Here is a 19,609-nt window from a genome sequence, read left to right as displayed (position 1 = left end):
TTATGGAACCCACCTTGAGTCCCTTCGGGGAGAGAGGATGAGTTAAAAATAAAATTATTTATTATTACTGTTTTTAAAACATTGCATATACATCAAAAAAGCTAACATTTCATATTTTTCTTCACAAATCTACCTGCCCCATACATCTAATTAAATCATTTGTGACATATCTAATGTTAGAGAGACAAAAAACTAATTCTATTACAGTTCAAAGAAATGACCTAGTAAGCTAGTTTCTTACTGACCAAAGATTCTCATTCACCAAAGGCAACCATCTATTTACTAGCATGATGAAAGTCATTTACATTTTTCTTTTTCAGGTAATCATTTGGAGTATTATAATTGCTTCTGGACTTATATTTTAGTTCTTTGTGTTTTTAAAATAATGTTACTATTCTATTCCAATGTTTTTTCAGTTGTGATTCTTTTATTATTGCTATTACCATTCTTTTTTCTTTTCACTAATAACCTTCAGCAACCCAGAGAGACAGTGGGGTGTTTTTTAACATCATTTTAAATTTCTACCTATATTAAACATTCATGTTGTAGCTCAGCTATGATTTGGATGCAATCACAGAAAACAACTTTTGATTACACATCAACCACAGCTAAAACCCATTCTTCCTTCCATAGGCATGACTGAAATTCCAGATTCATCATGCACCTTTCTTCACCATTTTTATATCAACGAAGCAAAACGAGGAAGATATCATCAACAGTTATGCATCAAAATAGCAGCACAGCACCTCAGGTTTCATCTCAGGAAGCATGCTTCTGAGAAAAAGTTGTTATTCATTTCCTGTATGGGTATTTCCCATAAATGTATTTGGGAACAGAATTCTATAGCCCTCTGGCTATCTTCTAATGCCTTTATAAAATGCATGTTTCTTACTTTTACCATTTCAATTAAAAAATTGTTTGGCTTCCAACCATGCACTGTGAATTTTGGCTGGCTCCTGTGGCTAACTACAATTACTACCTGTCAGAAATGAAGACCTTCTGGAGTGATCATATTTTCAACAATGAGTTGAGATTTGGAGGCAGTTTGAAGCAAGAAAATATGTCAAGATCAGAAGTAGGCTCATGCACAAATGCACAAACCCAAGACAGCTTGCTATTAGTGGCCTAGAAAGGGTATTTCATCTGGCTGCTCAGCCAAAGCCTTTATGAGTTGGAAGACCGTATCAGTTATACTACTACCATCAGCATAGCCTTTTCCCTTATGCAACTCTATGCAGCGTATGGGAACATACCTCACAAGTCAAAGCATATAATTTATTACCTTTATGTCAAATTTTGCATTTTTCTTGCCCTTGTAGCTTCTAAAATATCATTAAAAAGCTGCTCTCTGAATTATATACAGGATATAATTGTCACATAATGTAAAAATAGTTGTGCAGTTAGTTGTACTTTATCAGAGGTTGCATGAATGCGGTAGCATAAATGTTGATCTCTCAGGGCCCTTCCACACAGAATATCAAGGCAGAAGGTCTCATAATATCTGCTTTGAACTAGGTAATCTAAGTCCACACTGTCATATATTCCAGTTCAAAGCAGATAATGTGGGATTTTATTCAGCTGTGTGGAAAGGGCCCCAGAGCCTTTTGATACCATTAATCCTAGAATCATAATGGAATAGCTGTCGGGAATAGGAGGCAATGTATGACAGTGACTCTGCTCCTATTAGTAGGGCTGGCTTTAGACAGCTGCATTACAAGACTGCTGCTCAGCACCATGGCCATTAAGTTGTGGAGTGGCACTCAGTTCCAACTTGTACCCCATAATGAGTAGTATTTAGCAGCCAGATATCTGGTTTTTAATTGATTTAATATACGTGCATTCTTTTAAAATTATTGTAACTATTTATCATTTTAATTTTATTTAACTATAAGCTGTCCTAAGATCTTTAAGCTATAGGATGAAAAATAAATATTTTAATAAATACAAATAAATATTATATAGATATCCATGTATACATCTAGAAATTTTAGTCCGTTCTGGGAGAACATAAAAGAAGGACTGATCTCTCTGTCCTCCCTGCCATGGTGCCTCTTCTGACCTTTTTATTTATTTATTTATTTATTTATTTACTTTATTTTTATCCCACCAATCTCTCAACATAGAGACTTAGCACCTAACAGCAAATATGACACAATAAAAATAAAAACAAAGCAAGTGCACGTAAACATGAATATACATCTTTGTGTCATGAATCATAAAAAATAAAATACAATACAAATTAATTTAAAACTACACTTACACCTTCCCCAGTAGGCTGCCCCTCATAATTCCTTAAATGCTTGATACCAAAGTACATTTTCATATGCCTACGAAAGGCATGCAGGGATAGGAACATTCAAGGCCCCTTCTACACTGACACATAAAATCCACATTATCTCCTTTGAACTGGATTATCTTAGTCTACACTGCCAAATAAAATCATAGAATCATAGAGTTGGAAGAGACCTTGTGGGCCATCCAGTCCAACCACCCACCAAGAAGCAGCAAAATCACATTCAAAGCACCCCCAACAGATGGCCATCCAGCCTCTGTTCCCTGGATCTAGACACTATAATCCCATTGGCTTTTTTAGCTGCCACATCACATTGTTGGCTCATGTTTAACTTGTTGTCCATGAGGACTCCAAGATCTTTTTCACACGTACTGCTATCGAGCCAGGCATCCGCCAATCTGTACCTTTGCATTTCATTTTTTCTGCCTAAGTGGAGTATCTTGCATTTGTCCCTGTTGAACTTCATTTTGTTCGTATCAGCCCATCTCCCTAACCTGTTATGATCATTTTGAATTCTGCTCCTGTATTCTGGAGGATTAGCTGTCCCTCCCAATTTGGCATTGTCTGCAAACTTGATGATCATGCCTTCTAATCCTTCATCTAAGTCATTAATAAAGATGGCCTAGGATGGAACCCTGCGGCACTCCACTCGTGATTTCTTTCCAGGATGAAGAGGAAGCATTGGTGAGTACCCTTTGGGTTCATTCACTTAACCAATTACAGATCCACCTAACCGTAGTTTTGCCTAGCCCACATTTGAATAGTTTGTTTGCCAGTAGGGCATGAGGGACCTTGTTGAAGGCCTTACTGAAATCCAGATATTATATATCAACGGTGTTCCCTACATCTACCCAGCTTGTAACTATATCCAAAAAGGAGATCAGATTAGTCTGGCATGACTTGTTTTTGATATAATCCAGTTAAAACCAGATAATCTGGATTTTATATGGCACTGCAGAAGGGACCCTGGTCTCTCTAGAGGGGGAGTTCCAGAGTCTGGGAGCAGCCACCAAAAAGGCCTTGTTCCCACCAAATGAGCTTTTTGAATACCTAAGTAGGAAAATCACAGTGATGGCTCTTTGCCACTTTCCCTCAAAGAAGTACGAGAAAATTTCCTAGAATCGCTAAATGTAATTTTAGTGTAACTAGTAAAAAAGTAACAATATTAAATAATGTGTGGTCTCTTACCTTCTCCAAACATGCACATCTGTTTCTAAAGCAAAAAGCAGGTCAGTCAATAGCCTCTGATGCATTGGGGACCATTTAAACTCTGGAATACGAAACATTGTTGTACGTGGACCTGGACTAAACTGTCGTCTCTGCTCCTCTGTCATTGGCATTCCTCGAAAACCCAAATCAACACGCAGGTCTCTATCTTGCTGTGTAATAGAACGACCTTGCACAGCCTAAACAATTAGTATTTGTTTCATTTAGAAGATGCACTGAAAAATCGGACACATAGCACAATTCAAGAGAAATTAGAGTAAATACATTCAATGAACCAAATAATTAATATAGGTGGGTTGCCATTAAAACAAAGTAAGTAAAATGGTATACCCTCCCATCTTATTTATGCAACTTTGCCCTAGGTGTATATAACTCAGTTGTTTGTAACTTATGGGTGGTGGTTCCCTCAAAGATACTTATGAAAACTATGGACTCTCTCCACAAAATGCACTTAAATAACATTTTAAAAATAAAACAAAGGGTATAGAACGATCTTCCCCCAAAATCTGACTCAAAGATCCCCTGAAGTCAATTCAGGAACTTCCTAGAGCTCCATGAGCCACATATTAAGAACCTCTGCCACAGCTTTAACATTGTATATTCAATAATGCTGAGTACAAAAGCTATGCTCTATTCTGCCTCTACTGTAAAAATGTACTTTTGAATAAAGATCACATGAAGCATCCTGAGGCAAAAATTGTATAGAATATTCTGAAAATGTGTCATTGTGACTTGTTTCCCATGACATCGGTACACAAATAATTAAAAGGTGTTGAAAAAGGCTGGTAATCGGTCTATATCACAGGATTTTTAACAGCATATGTGGTCTTATGGGGGGAGGGACTTTCCAAGAAAAAGCTAAACTCAATAGTGTATTTTTAAAAAGTTATGAATATTTTAATATATAATTTTAATACATTAAAAATCCCAAGAATTATTTGACAATAAAAACAACATATAACAAACTAATTTTGGTCAACCATTTGGTCCAAAAGCAGTATCTATCCTGATCTAAATCTTGACACATGAAACTGCCTCACTGTGCCTCACTGGGTTTGTTTGTTGTTGTTGTTTAAAAAAACTAACCATGCAAAGTAGCAGAATGGGAATACAATCTATAACGTAATGAAAATGGGCAGGAGTTGCTGCTGGTATTTTCAACTAAACATACAAACACTAGAAGATTTGGCCACTAATCTCTCCAGCAATATGTTGTCGGGTCTTAGTGGTCAACTTGTCAGTTCTACATGGATGAATTCAGAATGTGTTCATATGGATAAGGAGCCATATACAATCTTTGGAATAAATGTCAGAATTTATTCTAATTAATGTAATGGCATTCACTCCTAGAAAAGTATGCATCTTAGAAGCTGATGACTTCAAGTTAGTGAAATCTAATCGGTTGCATTTCTTCAGTAACAGAAGTGAAATTGTTAATTGCCACCAAGTCAATCTCAAACTGGTGATCCTATGAATGAGAGAACTCCAAGGAAGCCTATCATCAATAGCACTGCACAGGGCTGTCACATTCAGGTTTGTAGCTTTCTTGCTTGAATGTATCTGCCTGTAATGCTGTCTTCTTCTTTTCCTACTGTCTTTGACATTACCAAGAATTATTGTCTTTTCTAGTGAGCCATGGTTTTTCTAGTGAGCAAAATTTTCCAATATACCTCACAACCTCTGAGGATGCCTGCCATACATGTGGGCAAAACATCAGGAGAGAATGCTTCTGGAAAATGGCCATACAGCCCGGAAAACACACAACAACCCTGTGATTCCGGCCATGAAAGCCTTCGACAACACATTATTCTTGTTGTCGTCGTCGTGAAACTTCCCCCAAAGACTCCTGAAGCAGAACTCTCAACACTGTTTGTTCTCAGTTGTGATGAAGAGTTCAAAAGACCATCTGTCGTGTGTCGGGGTGGAGCATCCACTTGTGGCACAAATCTGAAGATCATCTTAGGGTATCCACCAGAAAATTATATTCTCCTGGAAGGTGGGTCACTGAGGTAGAGATCCTTCTGTAGATGCGCCAGTTCCAAATTCATAGTGTGAGGCAAAGTGGGTTGTTGCTTCTTGCTTGATCAAATAATACATTCCTGTTGTGTTGCTGGCAACAACCTGAATGACTTTGTCTTGCGGGAAAGCATCAAAGGCATGAAATGCTTTCTCCACTGCTAACATCTCTATGGCATGGATGTGGATCAATCTTTCTTTCTTGGTCCACCTGTTCTTTATTGAAGTCTTTCTTCATGGGACCCCCACCCACCCCAACCTTCCAAAGAAGCTTTCACTGAAAGTGATACCTTTGGTTGAAGAGGAAGGATGTGCCTGCCTGGACATTTTAAAAACTGAGTCACCATTCTAGAGATCAATTAACATTCTTTGGTATGGTGAAATGAATGTGAGGTGAATCTGTCAGGAGATCAAACCAAGACAGAAACCATGCCTGTAGAAAGCACATCCTGAACCTTGCAGTCAGTGTAATTGCCATAGTAGAAACCATGTATCCAAGAAACAACTGGGTGGTCTTTATGGGAACCCTGTGAGTGCCTCGGAGCTTTACAGTGGCATATAATAAGGTTTAAAAACTCTTGTCTGGGAAATAGGCTGAAGTCACCATGAAATCATGAACAACATCAATGAACTTCACCTTCTGAGAAGTCAGGGAAGATTACTCAAATTTTACAATAAGGCCCAAGGAAGCAAACATCTGTATAGGGATATATTATTATGGCTTTCTATCAAAGCCAGACAGCAATGACAGCTATATATGTTTTGAAATTCCAAGGTGCAAAGGGGAAGACACTGCTTCTCACAGCAAAAGGAAGGAAGCATCTGCATAAACCAATTTCCTTTTTGCAACAGATGTTAAGACGAAAGTTTGTGTGACAATCTCGGAGTGCATGGGCTGAATTGACATTTCTGAAGCCAATGATGGGATGAAGACTCCTGCTACTGAAAGCTAAATTCTATAGGTGAAATGACAGACTTTGTTAATATTGAATTTTTCACAGGAGAAACTCCTGTGAAATTGGCTGTAGGAAAAAGTGGCTGCAGGAAGATTCTTTATGGCACTAACATTCTTTCTATGACACCAGCCTCCAAACACAAGCTCCTTTAACTAGGCAGGCAGGCAGGTCCCTCCATCACTATAATTAAAATGGGTGGTCTAAAATGGATTCTGTTGATTTATTATTAACATGAAACTCTCAAATGTTTTGGCAGAGAAAAATGGGCCTGGCAACAATGAGAAATGCTTGTGTAAAACACAGTCTGCACTTCGACAATAACTTGTTTAAAACGATATTGGAGGTCTCCCATCAGTATACTTGCCGGAAGTCAAAGCCAACTTGATGGCAAAAAAAAAATATTTGTCCCTTAGTGTTACATGTTTGAATTTCTGACTGGCTGTCAAGTGATTCCATTAACTGATTCCATTAAGACAGTTTAGTTCTTTTCCCCCTTAGAAATAATGAGAAGAACAAGTTTTCTGACATGATTTTAATTGTTGTTTTAATTCATCTATGTTTAATGATTGGTTTTAATTATAATTTTTATTTTTGGAATTGTATGTTGGGCATTGAATTGTTGTTGGTTGTGAGGCTGCCCTGAGTCCTCTTCGGGGTGAGAAGGGCGGGATACAAGTATGGGAAATAAATAATAAATAAATAGAAATGTTTGTATGTAAATTAAAGAAAAGATGACCAAAGAGAAAGAAAAAAATTGAATGAAGGATGGATCTCAGAAATATATTTAACACTTTTGTTCCCCATACTAAAAGAAATGAGGAATAACTGATTCTAGATCTAACTTTGGATCTGCAGGGATTATGGGTACTTAGTGGTGAAGAAAAAAGCCCTGTACCTATAATAAACCTATAATAAAATAATAAAAGTTATCCTTGCCTTGTACACAATAAAAATGATGTCTAATGATCAAGAGTTTAGGGACTACGTTTTGATGGACTTAATTTTGAATTTGTCACTTCCAGTCCTGGAAGGAGAAAATAAGCATTTGAAATTAGGGACATTCTAAAAATGAGAAATTACTGTAAAACTTCAATCATTCACTTCCCTACCTTTCCATTCAGATTTTAAGATCATTCCTCTATTGTACCCTTCCCCTCTTTCCCATTGAAACCCCATCTGAGCAGAAGCCTCAGCCTGAACTGAAAGCCTTTCCTCACTGATCTTCCCCTGCTTGCTCCTTTGGATCATTCTTCTAATCTTAAATTCTGGCTGAGGCTCATGGTGCAATGATGAGCAATAGATTGTGTAGTCTGCTGGTGGACAGGAGAGGAGATTGTGAGATGTAGGTGAAGCCAAAGAAACAAGCATGAAGAGGCAAAGTAGATGGGTGGGTAAGGGCTTTAAGTTCAGGCTGATGCATCTGAAATAGGTAGTAGTGGCTCAGGATGTTGGTGGGAAAGAAAGCTGTACTGTATGTTCTTTTTGTTTGCTTTATTTTATTTATTTATTACTTTTGCAGGGTCCTGTGTCCTTAATCTCCATGAATATACTTTTACACATGTGGGAAAATAAGAAACAGCTCCCACATCCACATCATTTGCATAGGGAAACAGGATGTGTGTGTGCCCACATGCAAACATACACAGGTATAGTCTTACTTGAAGTCAGATAGTCAATTGAGTTACATGTAAAGTAGATCAAAACTATGAACAACAGTGCAGATGTGGAGATGAAGTTGACTGTGGCCTTTGTAAAGCTAACAGGAGAGTCCTTGGCCCGAGGTCACATTCACTCCAGAATTCATAGCTCAGTCTCACTATCACTACCATATGTTTCTACAGACCTGAAGACTGTATGACTCATCTGTGGAAGGATATATGACCATTTTCTGAGCAATTTTCCAAAGAAAAGACAAAGGAGTATTTCACAAAAACAGTATAGTTAGAAGAGCATTTTTATTCATATTTCTATAAATAAAACATTTATTTAAACTAGGGGCATTTAGAGATCTGGGATGGGTAGCAGAAAAAGAAAGGAGAAACGTGATAGCAGTATGTAAAGGTAGCACACTTTGGTACACGGAAGAAACACACATGTTATGAGTTCTGAGGCAGCACAGAGGGTATTGGACATGAAGGTATTTTTGTTAATATATACACACTGTCAACAAATACTTATTTGGCTTCAGGAAAGTTCTGCTAACTGAGGTTGGTACCCATCTGTGTGTTCTTTTCTGGAGTTATACATTAACCATAGTCATCTATTTTCTGATCAGACTACTGTAATACAATATCCCTTTATGGACAATGAATGCTGATTATAGCAACAAGGCAACTGATAACTTTATAAACATATATTTTGCCAATACCTCAGTGACTATAGATCATTTCCAAAAGGGGTTTAGGGGGAATATGAGTTTTAAATGGCATTTTTTTGTGTTTACCACACTGCTACTATTTAACTGCTTTTTAACTTTTGTATTGCACTTTTTAAACTGTGTGTGGAATATGAGCTGCCTTGAGTCCCCATGGGGAGAAAGGCAGGGTATAAATAAAGATAATAAATAAATGGAGTGTGCTTTCACCTTAAATTTTTCTAAACTTCTAAAGTAATGATTAAGCTACAAGGGGGAATGCCCAACACCCAGTGCTTCTCATTGTCTATGTTCCTAGTCAAGAGGATAATTGAGTTTTCAATCCTGCATTCCCTTACTTAGGTCTGAACCCACGTTAATTCCCTTATAGTAAAGCTGTGGTTACCTTTTTGCTTGTGTGTGTTCTTTGTTAAGGAAAATACCTCTATCAATTAGTGTCTGATGCCACACTACAAGGGTCCCAGGTGCCTTACAATCCACAAGCCCTAAAGCTGCAAATTTTCCAAACAAGTGGAACAGATTCCTTGCTAACTTCAAAATGCCCCTTTTATTAGAACGTAGTCAGGATCTCTGAATGCTAATACAGCATTTGGCTAATAACTGAGATCTCAGTTTAGGGATCTTTAAAAAAAAACAATGCTTTTGCTATCTTTTCCATCCTGCTTGTTCGCCCCCCCCCCCCCTCTCTCTCTCTCTCTCCCAAAAACAAAAAATCACACTTGAAGAAAAAAACAGTTTTACAAGAAAAAAAATGTTTTATCATAAATTTTGGCCACCAAGTGTAGTCTGGTTGTAGTCACTTATATAAATTTATATATACTTGACCGTGCATATAAATTTACCTATTTGACAGTGTAACATTACATTTGATAGCCAAGAAATCACATAGGTGTTAGGAAAACACTTTGCTTCCAGTGTTCTGATAATTTCTTTTTCAAAGTCCATTTCTCTTTTTATATATTTTTGAGAATAAAAATTACTTAGACAAGTTGTATCCATTTCAGTGACTGCATTATGAGCAATGTAATAATACAGCAACATTATAAAAATAACAATATGTTAAAAAACTTACCTGGGTTGTAGTGGTTGTTTGTATTTTTCTTATTTCCTTCCCTACTTCTTTCCCATCATCAGATCTTTCCGTATCTGATATGATACTTCCTGCATCTGCATTCGGTACAGTTTTAGCACCAGAAGATTCAGTCTCAAGGGCTGTAGCAGCCATTTCAGTATATTCCAATCCCTTTGATGATGATGCTAGTTCTCTTTCAGACAGGGCACTCATTGCATCTACAGACGTATGAATCTTGAAGTCCTTATCCTCTATTATACTTGAGGTGCATGCTATGTCAGCACTGCCAGCCATGTGAGCAAGAAGTCCAAGGTCATCATTCACAGCAAGGTGCATTTGAGCCTCTTGAATATTTGCAATAGTAATGTGATTGCTGGATAACTCAGGCAATAATTTATCTTCTTGGCTTGGAATTTTATCAAAAAGAAATGAGGTATTGGTGGAGGGCTCATCTTTTTCATCAGCTAGTGTTATCAAGGGGCCATTGTCCTTTTCTTCACTTTTCTTAATTATGCCAACACTACCATGAACATTATTCTGAAGTTTTTCAACTGCAGCACTATATACATTGTCCAGTAAGGATTCTACTTCCACGAGAGCACCATTCTCTCTAGTTACCAAAGTCTCTGGTGATAGATCCATATCATCCAGTTTTACTTCAGTGGCTTCTACCTTTTCTGCTTTTATGTCCACTAATAAATCATGAACCTCAACATGTACACCACCCCCTGGTCTATCTGCAGTTCCAATGACATCATCAGATACTTTTGTTGCTATGAGCAAATCCCTAGTATCTGTACTAACAGGATAGTCTGTTTCACTTTCAGGACTTTGGCTTTGTGAAAGGTCTTCTATTTCACGAATCTCCATTGCACCTTTCGCTCCAGTGGTCTGAGCTGAAAGGCCTGAGATAGTGCTCACATTCCCCTTCTTCCCCTTCTTTATGTTCTCTTCTTCTTGCCTTTGATACTCCTCATACATTTTTGCTAGGTACTCCTTATGAGCCTCATAGGTGACCTTAACACAAACAAATTACAATTTCAAAACAGATGTCAATGCTGATTATTGCTGTGTTAAAATGTGTCAAAATGCAGCTAGTAAAACAGCTAAACTGAAACAATTTAACAGTGATGATATGACATATCACATGCTATCCACAAGATGGCACTACATTCAATCTACAGTATGTAATACAAGCTAAACTGAATTTCAAATACATATTCTTACCTTGGAATGAGCTATGGAAAGAGTATCAACCCAGACCCTCCATCCTCCCCATTCATACTTTATTGCATGGTACAAAAGAATCCGGAAGATGTTATACACCATCTCAGTAATTTTCTGTTCTTCTGAATTCTTAGGGTTAATATAGCCAAGAGAAAACATCCAGTCTTGCCACACTGAACACTGAAGAAGACATCTAAAACAAAATATTTAAATATTATCCCATGACATAAACATTTTCCATTCTACATACAAACAAGAAGAGTTTGAGGGAGGTCTCAATATTTAAATATAAATCAGTGGTTCTCAACCTGTGGGTCCCCAGGTGTTTTGGCATACAATTCCCAGAAATCCCAGCCAGTTTACCAGCTGTTAGGATGTCTGGGAGTTGAAGGCCAAAACATCTGAGAACCCACAGGTTGAGAACCACTGACCTAAATGTTAATGAAACAATTATCACAGTTTCTGTTTAAGGTGAATTAAATCTCACCATAATCTTACAAATGTCTGCATATTTTTATGCATATGTAAATAAAGTTCATAAAGTTTCAAAGTATATTTAAAAAATCATGGCTGTGCACCTTATACACATGGATAAAGCCAGAGAGAGGTGGTCAAACTTGTCTATGAGACTGTGAAGTAATCAGTTTGTACAAATGAGAAACAATCACTAGTCACTAAGAAATTGGGGAAGAGGGCAACAGTATCGTATCTATGATAAACAAAATATGCCAGTAATAAAAGACACGATTAAGAGTAATTGTTGTGATAAGAGACAAAACCAAATATTGAAGCACTAGGAAGCCAGTCCTCAAGTTTCAAACATCCAACTTACAAATGACTCATAGTTAAGAATGGGGGGTAAGACAACAGAACGTGAAAGGAATCTACCACTCGGAAGAGAAATTCATTCCTAAAAGAGTTATCACGGGAAAAGGTGTCTTTGCTGAAGCTTTATCACCAGTCCCTGTTTCCACAGCAAGCCCAATTTTTCAAAATCCACAGGGACAGAAAGTGAGGTGAAATCTTCTGAACAGACAGCAAAATAAACACCACAGAGGTGTTGACCCTTCCCTATGCTATCAAAAGTTAATATATACATAATTTTGACTGGAGGTACACTTTAAAAAAGTACCTGTTCCGACTTACATACAAATTCAACTTAAGAAGAAACCTACAGAACCTATCTTGTTCATAACCTGGGGCCTGCCTGTATTCCTATATGCACTGGGCCCAAATAACTCACACATTCAGCATTAGTCTAAAGGAGCCATATAGGCACACACATATGTGCACCTATGGCCACTCCCCATAAGGAGTAATTTTCATGGTTTCATGTGGAAAGGGCCCTATGTTCAAACAACCATACATATGTATTGCCCCTCTATACTGATTAAATGGCAGATAAGTTTTGATGAGGAACATGGCCAGAAAACAAAACCCCATTCCCCATGACATGTGTTCATTAATATCTGAGAAGAATATGGATCACTGTTTATTTTTTTAAAAAAAACACATCAAAAGTATTATTAAGCAAAATACTGTTTTGCACATACCTTCTGTTTTCACGGCTATTACTGAAAAGTTTTATCATGTCTGATAAAAACAAACGCCGAACTTCCATCAATTCTGCACTTGGTGTAGAATTCTTTAATAAAGTGGCCACCACTTTAAGGATCACTTCAAAAAAAGCACAGAAATAAGTTATCTTTATGAAGAAGGAGACAACACTACTAAAACCGCCGTAATTTCTACAGCTGCTATAAAATGTTATGCTGTTTTCCAAAGTATTTAACACTAGAAAAAGATTAACAGAATTCTTTTCTTATTAGGTCCTTTTTAATAACTACACAGTGTGTTCACATTTTCATTGAACTATTCATAACCACATTATTATTTCTCTGCTAGAGATGTATTTGTTCACTCTCATTTATTTTTTGCTACCAATAACTAAATGTTTCAAGAACTTTCTTCACATTAGCAAGATTATAAGAGTTTTTGCATTTTTATGATTTTTCAATTTCATGAATTTTGGTTAGAGAAAAGAAGCAAAAAATTGTTGTTGTTTTTTCAATGCCTTTAGCTCAAAATGCATTTTTACACACTAAGTATTAATTTTTGGCAGAAAAGGAACCACATTTTCTGCTAAAACTTATCCAATAAAAATGTCCCAGAGTGCCCACACAAAAAAATCACAACTGTTTGCATTTTCTTAGCAATGTCTTGATATATCAAGATATATCTCTGGAAGTTAAAAAACATTCCCAAGTATTCCTTACTTCCCTAGAACAGGTTGATCATCCATTATCCAGAATTACAACATCTCAGTTACTCCAAAATGGTCCATAAAGCTGGCTGTGATAGTGACACCTTTGTTTTCTGATGGTTCAGTGTCATGGGGCCAATTCCCAGAGCTGAGTCTGCAAGCTCTGGAATTGGAGCCATAACAAAGAGCACTCCTCGACGGCTCATGAAAACACCTGGCAGCAGAGCATGGGAACTTGTGGAGTGAAAATCAAAACAATTATAATGAGTAGTTTGTGTGGAAATGGTAGAAATGTGATACAGGGGGTGGGGTTTGGTGATGATATTTACGTGTGATGTGACGTAGTAGCAAAGGTAATAAAATTGATTGTATGTAAACATTATGTCATTCTCGACTTTTCCCAAGTCGTGTATTCTTCAATAAAGATTGGTTTTGATAGCAGCTGTCTTTGATCTGCGTTCATGCTGATCGTTTGAAGTGAGCATGACATTAAGTCGAGAATCCCATTTTCACCCTCCTGCGAAGTCGCAGTGAAGTGACAATGAGTGGAGGGGGTGATCGGAGCCCGAAGGGGGCAGAGGGGCCACTACCAGATGTTCGACCGCTGGGAGAGGAAACGCTACAGGCCATCACTTCCTCTACTGGCTACCCCAGACCGAACGGAGTAACCCAGCGGATCTGCAGAGGAGGAAGGGGTGTCTCAGCGGCTGCAGAGACCAGTTGGGGGTCCGGAGGGAGCATGCCGGAGACCGTGGCCCTACGGTTGTCCATCTTGGAGACCAACTTGTCCAGGCTGTCGGAAACCGTGAGAAGATTGGTGCCGTTGTTGGAGGAGAATCTCCAGAGGGAGCCCACTCGATACGGTGCCGAAAGAGAGCCGAGTAAGGACGAGGCTTGGAGCCAAAGGGGCCAGCGCGCATCGACGCAGAGCCCAGCGGCGGTAGGCGGCGACGGAGACGAAGAGTACTGGCAGGAGCTGGAGTTCCGAGAAAGGATGGCGCGCGAGGTGGATCGCCAGCAAGCCTTGGGAACTCTGAGGCCGCCAACTCCAACAGGACTCCCAACCCCCCGAATGGGTGTCGGGGTGGAAAGACCGCTGGGACCAGGGATCGGGTCCAGTGGGTTGGTGGAGGAAGGCGAAGAGGAGCCGGAGATCCACGGAGATGGGGAGGATGCACCGTACGACGAAGGAGGGCAAAGTGCGGGGGCTACAGCAGGGCCTGCATTCAGATGGGTGGAAGGGCCGATGGCAGCGGCAGAATTTCGGGGGCCGCGGGGAACAACCGCTGGGCTGGGGCGCGGCGTGGTCAAAGGGTCAGCTCAAGGGAACCCGATGCAACCCCTCCCCAGACCACCCATGCAGAGGCAACGAGCCACAGAATGGATGCCTAGGAGAGAGGAGCTCAAATTGGAATACGGAGGGGAATCATCCGAGCTGAACTTTTTCCTCATTGGCATCAGAGGATACATGGAGGACAATGCGCACACATTCCCCTCCGAAGGAAGCATGATTCGGGCCATTGGTAATACCCTAAAAAGGGGGGCGGCCAGCTGGTATGTGCAATTACATGCCAGACGCGACCCGTGCTTGAGGTCAGTGCCCCAATTTTTAGCCGCACTGGAGAACCGATTTAGAGACCCGCTGGAGCAATTAAGGGCTCGCAACCAACTAAAAGGAATAAAGCAGAGGGACAAGACGGTACCCGAGTACGCAGAAGAATTCCTCCATCTTGCGGAAAGGGTACCAGAGTGGTCCGAAGTGACCAAAGTGGAGATATTCAAAGAAGGACTGCGCCCCGAAGTATTTAGTTGGGCGGCGCACAGAGATGACCCAGAGACGCTACAGGGTTGGATTCAACTGGCAGGGCGCGTCGAATCCACCCTGTCCCAAGTAAAGTGCTTTCGGAGCGGCGGCAGCAGCACCCAGCAGAGACCGGCAGCGAGGGGCCGGGGAGAAACGAGGAAGCAGGAGCGACCCGGAGGGAGGCCTGGGATCCCCTTCAAAGGAGAAGACAACAGACCTAAGCCGGGATGCTTTGTATGTGGGAAGACGGGCCATCGGGCGGCGGAATGTTGGGCCCGGAAGGGAGAACCGCCCAAAGCCACAAAACCCACGCCAGCAGCCGGGAGACGAGCGGAGGAGGAGGTGCGAGCCCCAGAACCTCCGGAGCGGCTGGTGAGTCAAGACAAACGCATGCTGGTAGTGCCAATCTGCTTGTCGGGGGTAGAGAATCGGGCCACCTGTAGAGCATTCGTGGATTGCGGTTGCTCTAGGAACATTATAACTCCGGAATTAGCGGAGGCGCTAAAATGCCAGCAGACAGTGCTTAAAGCCCCAATTGCATTTTCGCAGTTGGATGGATCGGTTGCTGCTGGGGAAGTATCCACGAAGGAAATACAGGGGATCCCATGTGAAATAGGCAAATGGGAAGGAAGGATATCCTTTGTAATAGCCCCTATCGCCACGTACAATGTCATACTGGGGATCCCATGGCTAGAACAGGCGAACCCCGAAGTAGATTGGAGGGTAAAGAGCATGTCATTTGAAGAGCAGCAAACACAATGGGAGATAAGCAAGATAGCAGAAGAAGAGAGCGAGGGAGATGAACCGGAGGAAGTAAACCAAGAACTATTGCCCCCTGAATACAGAGACTTTGTGGATGTGTTCAATCAGAAAGAAGCAAGCAAATTACCTCCCAAAAGGAATATAGAAGTGGAAATCGAAATAACCCCAGGGGCAAACTTACCAAAGCCAAAGGTTTACCCCATGTCTGTTCAGGAGAAGGAGGAATTGAGGAAATATATTGATAAAAACCTGGCGCGGGGCTTCATTAAACCATCCAGCTCCCCTTTAGGAGCCCCCGTGTTATTTAGGAGAAAGAAAGACAACTCTTTAAGACTGTGCATTGACTATCGAAATTTAAATGCAATTACAAAGGACAATAAATACCCTATGCCATTAGTAAAGGATCTGATTACCGTGTTAAAGAAAGGGAGCATATTTACCAAACTGGATTTAATTGAAGCTTAATTGGTTTTGATAGCAGCTGTCTTTGATCTGCGTTCATGCTGATCGTTTGAAGTGAGCGTGACAGTTCAGTATACAAAATCCTTCTTTCATACATACAATTATTAAAAAATATTGTATAAAATTAACTTCTGCCTATATGTACAAGGTGTTTGAAAAAGATATATGAAGTTTGTTATAAACTTCTTGTCTCTGCATATCTGAAGATGGGACTTTTGGCTCCAACATGAGTTACTTTACACTGAATCTCAATCTCAGTTTGAAGTTATCATTTGTTCTCACAATCTAAAATAATTCTGCTCTCCTCTCCACCTTTCTTTGGGGAAAGTTAGAAAGATGAGAATCATACCCTGGTGTTTGTTTATCTCAACTTCCGCTGGGAAACAAAAACCATAGAACTAAACATTATCATCTTAGGTATTATGATACATGCTGATTATCAATTATCAATACTGAAGTCTACAAAAGAAGGTAATAAAATGTTGCCAAGTAAAGAACAAACTTTAAAAGAAGCTATACAATCATGTCTCAATATAATAATAACAACAACTTACTTGGATTCTGAATTTTCACAGTAGAATCTGGTTCTGGGTGTGGTTTATGAACAACTTGCGTACACACTTGTTCAGTCAAAATCTACAATATTTGTATTATAGTTAGATTTCCTTCTCTCTCCATTATTTTTACTATACATTATGAATCATTACTTATGGATAACATTGTATATTATCCAAAATGTGATTGAATCCCACCCAATCATGGTACAGTAATCTGACATGACGGTCTAGTTATTTGACATAATCTACTTCACAGAAATGTATACAACATGCTCAGGTTTCTTTTCTAAATGAAAAGTGATTTTCTATGCAATTACTTGGAACTTTGTAATAATGTCCTTTATTAAGATCTTAGGATTAAACAAATCATACATCATGTACAGTCAAATAAAAAGTCAACAATAACGCTGTTTCCATAGTCAAGGCATATAGAGCATGAGAGTTTCTAGAGGTTTTTGGACTGTGGAGGAATAATTCAACATCAGGAATACCACTTATAATGTAATAGTCAAGCAATTTAACAAATCCCTTGATTTTATTATTGACTGAACTGAATCAACCTACACTGCCCTGTTAATAGGAAAAAAGGTTTTTAATTATGCTACTTAAAATGTAATTTTAATCAAAACTGATTTGAAGAGGATTTTAATGTATATATTTACTTAAAATATTTGAAGGTTGTCTTTTAGGACAAAACTCTGCATTATAAGTTTATATGGGCAACTCATTTAGCTGTACTTAATAACAATACTGAAAGAAAATACATAGAAAAAGAATAGTATAGCTTTATTAAAAGAGCCATACATATTTTATATATCTTTACGTATAAAAGCTGTGAGATTTAATATTTTGTGTAGGAATTTTGATTCATACATAGAAATTTTTTTAACATTTCTATTTTCTAACTGGTAGAAAGTAGATCTGCAGATATAAACTGCAGAAAGAATGCTACTGAACATTCATAAAACAGTTTTCTATACCTAATTTTGTATAAACTGCACTACTGTATGAACAGAAGATAGCTATGAGATTTAATGTTTATACAGACCTGAGTCTCTACTAAATTTGTAACTACACCACTGTCTTCACTTGGCATTTATTATATTTCGTACACGATTACAGGTAAGATGATACTCATTTTAATTAATGGTTGAATTACAGGAAAATGTGTCAATAAGACTTTTTAAAGTACAGGAAGCTTAATAAAACAATAGATTGTTTAGTTCTTCAAAGGGTCATCATCTGTGAACTTACACATATGAGTTTTGGGCCTCTGCAGAGCCATACTTAAAACTTTATAGGACTGAGTAAAGTTTATTCAGAAGCTTTGCCCATGTCCTCCAGCATGCATGTCTCAATGCAGCTATGTGTCTTACCAGCAAATCCAAGTATTCCACTAGAAATACACAGTCATGAACAAAAGCGAGGGGCTTGGCTTATGTGAGTTCACTGATGACCTATGATGCAAACATATGGATAACTAGTGAGCTAACTTACAAGAGGCTACACAAAGCAACGACAAGAGAAGGCTGTGCAACTAGGATCTCTTTGAATGTGATTTCCTGCTTCTTAGCAGGGGGTTGGACTGGATGGCCCATGAGGCCTCTTTCAACTCTACTATTCTATGATTCTATGATTCTTTCACAAATAATAATGCTGAATGAATATAGATGCATGCAACCATGTAGAAACTTTGTAGAAGCCAGGCAAAGGACATCCTTGTAGCAAAGCTTCAGACATCATCACGGTCCTTGTGGACTGAATTCTTAATTCAAACATGATCAGCAATCAAATGAGTTCCTAAGTGAACTTGGTGGCCTCTCCCATGCCCTTAAAAAATCTTTGGGAGAAAACTGGGAGACTCTTTCAAATGCCAGACTAGTAACAAAGACTTATTGAGAAAAGAAGCTTTGCTATTAGTATAGAAAGTAAGTACACCTAAGGAATAGAGTGCCATCTCTAATGAAGATGGTAGATGCAGTGGAAAGCAGAGAAGACTCCAATGAAACTGGGAAGACATTTTTGATAGGAAAGATACATCAGAACAAATACCCTTGTCTCTGTTAAACTCAGCTTAGAGTTTACCAAGGTGATAAACTTGCAATTAAAGAAGTAAATATCTGCTACTGTTAATGCTACAAGCAGTGTCCTAAGTAACTGGAAAACAGAGAGACCACACAGCAAATTGGTAAGAAATCAGTAGAGAAGTGAGCATGAGGTTGTAGAAAACCTTTTTAACCAAGGTGTGTAAACAAGAAGCCTGAAACCTGGACAATATGTGATAAGTAAATACAGCCAGTAAATTTCTGGAGCAAAAACTCTGCCACTGAAAAATTGCCGCCAGCAGCCAAAAGGCAGCTCCACATCTCTTCAAAGGGAAAGATGTATTGAGCCAGTTTAAAAAGGCTTTCCTCCATTTGATGGGGTAGGGGGAAGCTGGGACGGTGCGAGGCCTAGGGTAATAGATCCCCATGCCCCCTGGGCAGGTGCCACTGGGATCACTGCGATCTGGGCGGCACGTGAGACAAGGCTATATATGACATACTATTAATTAAGGCAAAGAACCAGCACAATTCAGCTGAATATGACCAAATGT

At 39.1% G+C, this 19,609-nt stretch overlaps 1 protein-coding gene across 1 annotated transcript in view; it reads right to left on the bottom strand.

Moving 5' to 3' along the window:
• The window catches only part of LOC134297377 (neurobeachin-like), a 90,873-nt gene that overhangs the window by 3,261 nt on the left and 68,003 nt on the right, over positions 1–19,609 (bottom strand). Inside the window, exons 18-22 of the mRNA XM_062974716.1 lie at positions 17,011–17,092; positions 12,719–12,842; positions 11,166–11,358; positions 9,939–10,955; positions 3,482–3,699 (exon numbers count right to left, since the gene is read on the bottom strand). Of these exons, the coding sequence (XP_062830786.1) occupies positions 3,482–3,699; positions 9,939–10,955; positions 11,166–11,358; positions 12,719–12,842; positions 17,011–17,092 (1,634 nt within the window). The remainder of the gene's footprint in view (positions 1–3,481; positions 3,700–9,938; positions 10,956–11,165; positions 11,359–12,718; positions 12,843–17,010; positions 17,093–19,609) is intronic.

Source organism: Anolis carolinensis, chromosome 3 (genome assembly GCF_035594765.1).
Source record: "Anolis carolinensis isolate JA03-04 chromosome 3, rAnoCar3.1.pri, whole genome shotgun sequence".
Classification (NCBI taxonomy): domain Eukaryota; kingdom Metazoa; phylum Chordata; class Lepidosauria; order Squamata; family Dactyloidae; genus Anolis; species Anolis carolinensis.
The sequence above is the reverse complement of the archived record's forward strand: the minus strand, read 5'-3'. Positions and strand labels throughout refer to the sequence as shown.